This window comes from Henckelia pumila, chromosome 2, assembly GCF_033568475.1.
Source record: "Henckelia pumila isolate YLH828 chromosome 2, ASM3356847v2, whole genome shotgun sequence".
In the NCBI taxonomy this organism is placed as follows: domain Eukaryota; kingdom Viridiplantae; phylum Streptophyta; class Magnoliopsida; order Lamiales; family Gesneriaceae; genus Henckelia; species Henckelia pumila.
This window is the reverse complement of record NC_133121.1, coordinates 50,395,019-50,404,174: the sequence shown is the minus strand read 5'-3', so window position 1 is coordinate 50,404,174 and position 9,156 is coordinate 50,395,019. Positions and strand designations below refer to the sequence as shown.

The 9,156-nt window shown below is 34.9% G+C and overlaps 1 protein-coding gene and 1 long non-coding RNA gene across 3 annotated transcripts; one reads left to right on the top strand and one right to left on the bottom strand.

Annotated features, from left to right (window-relative positions):
• Nucleotides 1-3,489: 3,489 nt before the first annotated feature.
• Nucleotides 3,490-6,081, bottom strand: LOC140882226 (uncharacterized). The gene is made up of 2 exons (XR_012150167.1): nt 5,799-6,081; nt 3,490-4,151 (listed from the first exon to the last, which is right to left on the bottom strand). It is a non-coding gene; the product is annotated as an uncharacterized lncRNA (long non-coding RNA).
• An 881-nt stretch (nt 6,082-6,962) lies between these two features.
• LOC140882597 (ras-related protein RHN1-like) lies at nt 6,963-8,929 on the top strand. 2 transcript variants are annotated; one of them, XM_073288686.1, is made up of 7 exons: nt 6,963-7,103; nt 7,324-7,401; nt 7,540-7,707; nt 7,791-7,839; nt 8,213-8,286; nt 8,522-8,615; nt 8,699-8,929. In XM_073288686.1, the coding sequence occupies exons 1-7, from the start codon at nt 7,065-7,067 to the stop codon at nt 8,788-8,790; spliced, it is 594 nt and encodes a 197-aa protein (XP_073144787.1). In that variant the 5' UTR covers nt 6,963-7,064; the 3' UTR covers nt 8,791-8,929. The 2 variants fall into 2 exon arrangements, with proteins under 2 accessions (XP_073144787.1, XP_073144788.1); XM_073288687.1 differs by having other exon boundaries at nt 6,977-7,107.
• Nucleotides 8,930-9,156: the final 227 nt, after the last annotated feature.

Below are 9,156 nucleotides of genomic sequence, written 5' to 3'. Positions count from 1 at the left end.
ACGGGCCTTTGCACGGACCCCCGCACGGGCCCCGTGCGTACCTCCATGCAAAGGTCCGTGCCTATGCAAATCGGCAAGAAAACAAGAATGCGAGACAGAGCACATCCAAACCCATGAACGGGGGCATGTCCAGGGTCCGTGCCCTGCTGCAAAACCAGAAAATCAAGGCAATAATAGAACCGAAATCATGCAATACAACTCCCAAACTCAACCAAAACATAAATCATGCGTTACAAATACAATCTCCTCAAAATACATGAAATTCTAGGGTTGTACATTCCATCGATCTAGTAGAACATGCTTCGGTTTAGTTATAAAATCCAAAATACCAAGTCCTCACTTCTATCAACTCAACCACCTAGCCATGCGATCTCTGACTCGGTCCTGCCCCACCTGATGTCAAGCACACATACAAAGACAAGACAACAGCCGGATAGCCCAATTAGAAATATAATTTCCAAGTAAAAGAGACAGACATACAATAACAATTAAATATCTCATTTGAAATTTAACAATCATCAATAATTCAAAATTAGAGTGGATGTATGCATGACTTCAAAACTCGGGATTATCAAGTCAGATAATCGAAATATCAATCGGTACTCGGTTGGGATCCCGGGGTCAAGTCATTACAAACAACCCACCTACACTCCCATTCGGGGTGGATGTCGCACAACTCAAACCCCTAGACTTCAGAGCAACTATAAGAAGTATTCTAGCACTTGGAAAAAAACTCGAAATCCAAGGTCACTTCAATATAGCTCCCTAAATCGTCTAATTTCAAAATGAATCAAATATTCGGCTCAATATGAATGCACGTGTAAACAAAGTAAATCAATCAAGTTCACACCAACAAATTAACATGCAGTATGTGATTTTTTGGGGACTCGAGAATCAATCAGACTTGAGTATTCATCCCCAATCAATTCGTTGTCGTCTTTTACCTTTTCAAGTTCATCGGTGATTCAAATCTGAAAACAACAATGAACTCAATCAATATCGAATCAAATCAAGTCGAGCCATCTCAAGAAGTTCAATACTATACCGTCTTCAAATCTTGAATCGGTTTGAAGCCCCCAAGTTTGTTCGAAACCCGAATCTTTCAACCAAACTCTGAAAATATAGGAATACGGATTCGATATCAAATTATCAATTCGAACAAACCCGGAAATCAACCGAAAAAAATAATCGATAATCCAAAACTCAATTTCGACGGCATAACGACTATAAACGGTCAAACCAAAAATCTCAAATCAATACTCATCATCAACACAACTCAAACCATCTTCCAATCCAACAAAAACAATCAAATCCAACCATAATCTAAAAACCCATTTTCGAATTTATGCTCTAAAAATCATATAAAATTCAAACTTCGTTTTTTTTCCGAACCGACTTCAAATACACAGTCTATGCTAGCTCAAGAACAACATACTCGAGAATCATCAAATTCCAACAACCCATCAAAAATAAAGTTCAAGAGATCGTAGCAAAACTTACTGCAAAACGACGCCCTCATTGCGGTGATTATGAATCTCAACTCGAATCGAAAATCTGACGGTTGGATCGTGCGAATCAAAGGAAGAAGAAGCTTGAAAAGTTAGCCATGGCTTCTCTCTCTCTCGGCTAGCATGTGGGTGGGGCGAAAGGAAGAGAATAGGTGGGAGAGATATGGTGATAGGATAGATAATAATAATAATATAACACTCCCAATTGACTAGTCAACCAACAAATTACAATTCGGTCCCTGAAACTCCAAACTCAAACAATTCAATCCCAGCTCAATCAATTCCCATCAATTTAAATCTCATAATGAATAATAATCAAATTTGCTGATCACGAATTAATTAATTTCAAGGCCTTACAGTATATCTTCAAGATAAGAAATAAAATTTTTTCATTCTAATTTCTTTATCTACTAAAAGGGTTGACCCCGAAGGGGACCCCATTTCACATGAGTCAGAGGCTCATTGGCTCATGCGAATAATTTCTTTATCTTGTTTGATATGATATGTATATATATTGTGATGATTTAATTAATTTTAAATACTATCTAAATAGTATCTCAATAAAAAATTAATTAAAACATTTCTTACAAAATATTTCATAACTCTTATATTGTAGTCTAAAAAATAAATCAAATTTATTTTCATGACGAGCATATCGAGCTAGTTACTAAGATATCCATATCGATTTTTTCTTGGAAAAAATTCAAAAATAAAATTTTCTTGATTTTTCGTGTCAACTTAAAATTAGCTCATAATCATTATTACAAGCTTATAAATCTAATCATGTTAAATTTACAACTCTTAAATTCAACTCACTGAATTTAATTATCTTGTTCGAGTAGATCACAATTAGTATTTGTGTGACGCTCAATGGTTTATGTGTATGCTAGTCATGAGATCGATCACAACTCTTTGTGATTTTAGATTAAACACATTTAATCTTTTGTGGACATACACTAATTGTCCTCATTGATTCTTTAAACTCTTTTAATTATCGATGCCCGAACTCGTTTCGGCTTAACCCTTTGAATCATGATTAGCGCTTAGCAACGTCGCGTCACGACCCCCTAGATACAAACTGATAGTGACTGCAAGAATTAAACTTCAGTTACAGTTAACGTGCATTAGGATCCTTTCAGTTCATATGTCCCGATTGAATCGGGGGATTGGTCAGTCGATGCCTCAATTGATTTCAATAATTATGTGTACGTTCCAACATGTCATATCTCATTCATATGTAACTAGAGAAACTCTTTTCTCTAAAACATACATTCTATTCTGGCCAAAGATTCCTTGAGATATTTATTTGATAGAACACATAGGAAATCCACTATTAAAAGTGAGCAATTGAATTCACAACTACAATGCACAAGCTCCTATCCAATTTACAATGCACCAAACTTGCCACCTTATGACCCTCAAGGAGTTGAAAAACTAGTCACTATGTAGTGCTCATTAGATAGAACTACATTGGTGTATTGGGTCGTGAGGATTAATGGTGCACAACTGTAACTCTAAATTCTATATTCGATCAATGGTAACCACTTAGAGAATTTAGGCGAGGGTTGTTCAGTTTACTTATCCAATAAGAACCTATTCGAGTATGCGGATGTCTCTACATCCATGCTAATGAAACGTATAATCAAAATAACTCGAATACTGGTCTCGATCGAGCTTGTCAATATCCTTCTTCTTGAGAGCTCATCGACCAGGAACTAATTTAGAGATTACATTTACTAAGAAATGTGTCATGATTACCAACAATTGCGTAATCGAATTTCTCATGGACTATAGTTGAAACGACCATGACCTCTATACTAATTAATAATTAAATAAAATACGGATTTTCAAAAAAAATAAAAAGATTTATTAAAAAATTTCGACATGACCTCTCTGTTTAAATTACAACCTACCTGTCACAGATAGAAAATTTAAAAGAAAAGAAAACAACCGACAATACTAAATAAACTGGATCGAGAAAAGAACGAGAACCCAATAAAGAATTTCGATAATCAAACAACCAAAGGTTGAATAATTTAATATTTACATACCCATATACTTACAATAAATCCTTACACTACATTAAACCAATAAATAAAATAATAGACTTTAAAGTAATAAAGTTTGAAAAACTATTGCGGAAGACTGGAATAGGTCGGAGGGATGTGCCGTACCCGCATTGCAGTCCGCTCGATAGTCATGCCCCTCGAACTCATAAAATAATCCAACCTGCACCAAGTAAATGTAGTGAACCTAGGGGCCCAACAATAATATGAGGAAAATAACGAGTACTACATAAATACATGCACACGCAGATTAAAAATAACTTGTAATAAAATACTTTGTGCCCTTAACTTAAACAAATGATTATTAAAGAATGAAGTGAACATGAATGTAACATATGCATGGCTATGTCGAACATAATCCATATATCTGCATAAACTGTACTGAAATATAGTCATAAATACTTGAACTTAGATCCTGGGATTGTGACTTTGTGATTTCGATCATGATCATGGCTGCAGTGCACTATGCCGCAAGGAAGTCAGGATATCTCCCAACCCGTCTTGCCCATACTTGGTAAGGGAAGCCAAAGCCCGTCCAAACCCATACTTGGTAAGGGAAACCAAGATTTCTCCCGGCCTGTCCAAACCAATAAATTTGGTAAGGAAAGTCAGAACGTCTCCCAACTCGTCCAAACTCATACTTTCTATAGTCACAATCATCTCACTTCGTTCCTAACATATTTTCTTTCATTCTTGATTCATGGACTTAGCATGCATATGTAGATATGACGTACATATAAATGTTTACTCAATAATCATGCATATGACTCACACATGGATGACCGGGATGGTGATTTAGGAGACAAACCAAAGGATGAGAAACTAAACCATAATTTAGCGCTTAAGACAAATTCGAGTGGTTCGCTCGTAAAATTTGTAACTTGCTTGATTCTTATTCAAAAAATATTTCCCTTAAATCCACGACTCCATGACACTTAGAACTAAGTAGAAAAATCATCCTCGAAATTTTATTCCTAAGCAATCAATTTATAAAAATTCTATTTCCGGGCAGCAAGTTTAAAAGCCTAGAATTCTGCACCTTTACCTTCAAAAATCTAGAACTCAACCAAAGCTTAACCGAATTGATTCTCGCTTGAACCGACATAATCCCGACATCTAAGACAAGTTCCAGACCCGAACCCATAACAAAATTCCACTTTTAACCCTGCCATAGTTATACATTCCCGGACAATCCAACACTTAGAAAAATCTGCACAATACCCCTTCTTGTACTTAACCAAAAACTTAGCTATAAAACTCCCATGTTCCAAGCTACTAGACTAGGACCAATTCCAACCCATAAGCTCATCCCAAGCCCCAAAATAACTCACCCAAACACCTCGTCGTAGCTCAAATATGGCAGCCACTACACACCTTCAAAACCGAGCCCTAACAACCCCACCATCAAAGTTCCTTCACTTCCAAATCACAACTAACTTCAAGCCATTCTAAACACTACAATGTGACTACATTTCACACATGGTAGTCCCTAATTCACCATCCAAATCAACACAATACAACACCAAATATTCAAACCAAACCATGTGTAAAATCTGGAAATAAGTCGAACCATAAACCAACTAAAAACTGAAAATTCGAACACATCATGCTATGAAAAATTCTGGACATTTCGAACCAACAAGCATGAAGTAAATTTGAAAATTTCGGACCAACAAGATATGCAATAAACTAGAAATTTCGAACAACAAGACATGGGAATAAATCTGAAATTTCGAACAAAGCCATGTACATAAATTTGGAAAGTTTCAAGCTCAAGGCATGAAGGAAAAACTGAAAAAAAAAAATGCTCGAACCATATGCTATAAAATTCTGGACAGTTTCGAACATCACAAGCTAAGGGGAAAACTGGAAAATTCGAACCATTAAATTCGATCCAACATGCTTAGGAAATACTGAAAATTTCGAACCAACATAGCATGAAGAACACTGAAGAATGGAGAATTCGAACCACATAGCTTGCTAGAAATTCTGAAATCTTTCGAAACAAAAACTTGGCACCATTGCAAACACCAATACAAATGCATAACCATCTTAAATCCTCAATATTAAGCATAATAAAATCATGCATAGACCAAGCTGATGTTTCCAGTGACATTTCAAAGAAAACAGGGCACGCATACTTCGAAAAATGCTTAAAATGCAAGACACAATAAAATGCACTACATAATAATCTACAAGGTGAGAAAGAAAACCACATTCTTGCCTAAGCTAGAAATCAAAAGAGAACAAGAAACTTGAGTGAGCTATGGTCGATTGAGAGCTTGTTGTAACGAGCCGGAATCCGAGCTCAAATGGAACAGAAACAGCTCGCTCAGCTAGCCTTGAGGATGCTTTGCCGAAGTGGAATGGAGGGAAAGAAACTGCGGCGTTAAAAAGGAGATGGCCGCTGGTTTCTCTTGGAAGAACAGGGAAGAATCGGGTGTTTGTGTGTGTGAGTGTGTGTGTGTGTGTGCGTGAGTTGAGTGTGTAATGTGTTGGAGGCTAGGGTTTACACTTTCAAGTGTGGTAAATATAAGTGAATACCTAGAAAATGTGAGTGTTATGAAATTCATGAAAAAATGCTACACTTTTTTAAAAAAAAGTGCTAAACCATATTAGCAATTAGGACTATAAATTAAATTGCATTAAATAAAAATACAATTTTAAAAATCATAATTTAAAATATTAAATAAGTTGGACACTAGAAAATATTTAAACAAATAAGCTAAACAATTAAAATCATTTAAAAGAATAAACTAACCAATTTCAATTAAAAGCATTTAAATATACAAGCCTAAACCTATAAAATATTAAAACAATTTAAATTGCAAAATAAAATCATTTAAATAGATAAACTTAAACAATTAAAAAGATTAATTAAATAGTTAGTAAAATAAAATCATTTAAACAAATAATAAATTATTTTATTAGCACATAATTTCAAATAAAGAATTTAAATCAATTAAACTTAAAAATAATAATCATAATATTTATTTAATTTAATGAATGCGATTTAGTAAATTGGATTTTAGGTCCTACAATAGTAATCTCAATGTCTTTATATTAATGTTGATACATGGATATAAATATAAAAGAATATCAATAAAATAATCATTAAATTGAATAAAGAGTGTTTATATGTCAAAATAAATAAAATACACATCCATAAATTGGCTTGTTGAACATCTACTCTAACAACATACGTTGCTACACAAACTGAATAGTCTCATTTTTCATAACACTCCGAACCCAACAATTCTTAAGTCCTTGTTTTACATCCGACGGAAAGTAGTCAGCTACGTAGAAGGCCACAACACTTAATGATGAAGAAATTCTATATATTACATGATCAAATAATATCACTAAAATCAAACAGTCGGTCAAAACACACAGCTTTGAAAAATCCAACCTAACATTCGTCTTTGAAGGGGAGGAGAAATATACAATTGCTCACTATCTTGTGTACAACAGACACACACAGCTTTGAAAAATGGCAGGCCGTGGGAACAAAATTATTCAAGCTAAGCTGGTGGGTATGTCCGAACTTTCTTTAATTTTCGTATTCACATATCTGGGACAAAATTCTATCTATATTTTTCAATTCAGTTAGCTAAATTTTTAGGCGAAAAATAGGTTTGATTAGCTCGATTTTATAAATTAATGCTATATGATATTTTAGTTAAATGCAGAGATTTCAGTCTATGCATTAAAATACTCGATATCATATTATATGTAATTGCATTTTGTAGGTTCTTTTGGGAGACATGGGAACTGGGAAAACTAGTGTGGCGCTAAGATTTGTGAAAGGACAATTTTTTGAACACCAGGTAATATGCCTTTTAAACACTACAATTTTAATTATATTTTTTCATTGACTTCATTTTCATTTTCTTGCAACGGTGCAACCTATGATCTCCAACATAAGATATATAAATATACATATATATATATACATGTGTACGTAGGAAGCAACAATAGGGGCAGCATTTTTCACTCAGATACTGTCATTACCAGAAGCAACTGTCAAATTTGATATATGGGACACGGCAGGCCAAGAAAGGTACCACGGCTTAGCTCCGATGTACTACCGTGGTGCAGGGGCAGCGATAGTCGTTTACGACATATCCAACATGGTATGCATTCGTGATATCTGTTATCAGTTCCATTAGATAAGTTTGTATTGGTTTGAAAAATGAATGTTGTATATCTGTTTCAGGACACTTTTGTAAGAGCCAAGAAATGGGTGGAAGAGCTCAAAAGAAAAGGTGATTCGTTTCTTCCGGTATTGTAAGTTAAGTCGAAATAAAAACAAACAACGTGAGATCATTATTAGCATTTTTTTGTTTTCAATTCAGACGTTCAGATAACATCTTGTGTAAAATACAATGGAAGTAAGTAGTAATTAACACACAACATTACCGGTGTAGCATACACCAAACCATTTTTCAATATTTTATATCGTGTGTATTTTGATTTAAAAATTGGATTACATTTTTTATGTAATAAACTTTGGTTCTTTTATGTTTAGACACGAAAACTGATGGGTCGGATTTTATATGAGTACAAATTATGGTATGTTTGCAAGTAATATTTAGTCCAAAATGATTGGCGCTTGTTCCATGGTCACCCATTTTCCAGCTTCTCCAAATCTGGTCATGGCTTTGGTGGCTAACAAATGTGACTTGGAATCGAAAAGAGAGGTCAAGAACGAGGTATGATTGTCACCTTTTTCGGTCGTCTCTCTCCTTTACCAATGTTTTAATTTTTCTGCAGAATCGTAAATTTTTTTGATATGTTATGTATTCGCTAAAGCTCATTTGGCAACCACTAAAACTGTTGAACTTGAAAGTTCTTAATTTTTCCCTTCATGTGAAAATCCTGGCATTCGTTACGAGCAAGTAACAAGTTGTGATTCGGTACAAACTTTTGTTCCGGAGTTTCATGCAGGACGGGGAGAAATTTTCGGATGAAAATGGGATGTTCTTCATGGAGACATCCGCAAAAACTGCCTTCAACATCAACGAACTCTTCTTCGAAACAGGTAGAGTTACTTGAATAAGGCTAATAGTACTTTGAATTATTCTAACTTGTTCCCTTTTTCTCCCCACTCCCATGGATGTGCAGCAAATAGGCTGACAAAAGTTAGTCCCGTGCAACAAAGTGGGATAAATTTGCAGAATGAAGGGCGAAGAACATTTTCATGTTGTTTAGCATGAATGATCAATGAAAATATACATTTGTTTGTTTGCCAATGTTCCCACACTTTCATGACAACAAAAACAGAGACACAGGCAAAGAGAGAATTGTATTAGCCATTTCATTTTCAAATATTGCCTCTGCATTATTCTCTTTATGATGAGCTCTTTTGAAAGAAATAATGATGTGCCAATTACATGAAATATTTAGGCAATTTCGGTATGAAAGATCTAGTACGTACTGAGAGCCAAGAACAGAATGTGGGGTATAATATGGGGATATTTCGATACTACGGTGAAAGTATTACCACACGGCAGTTGTGTGACGAGCAAATTGGGGTGCCCTTGAAATTGGGCCGATCATTGGATCGAATAATCCAATGAATC

Coding starts and splice junctions, on each gene's coding strand:
- LOC140882597 (XM_073288686.1), top strand. CDS start 7,065: ATGGCAGGCCGTGGGAACAAAATTATTCAAGCTAAGCTG. Junction 7,708..7,790: donor TTTACGACATATCCAACATG/GTATGCATTCGT, acceptor TATCTGTTTCAG/GACACTTTTGTAAGAGCCAA. Junction 7,840..8,212: donor GGAAGAGCTCAAAAGAAAAG/GTGATTCGTTTC, acceptor CCCATTTTCCAG/CTTCTCCAAATCTGGTCATG.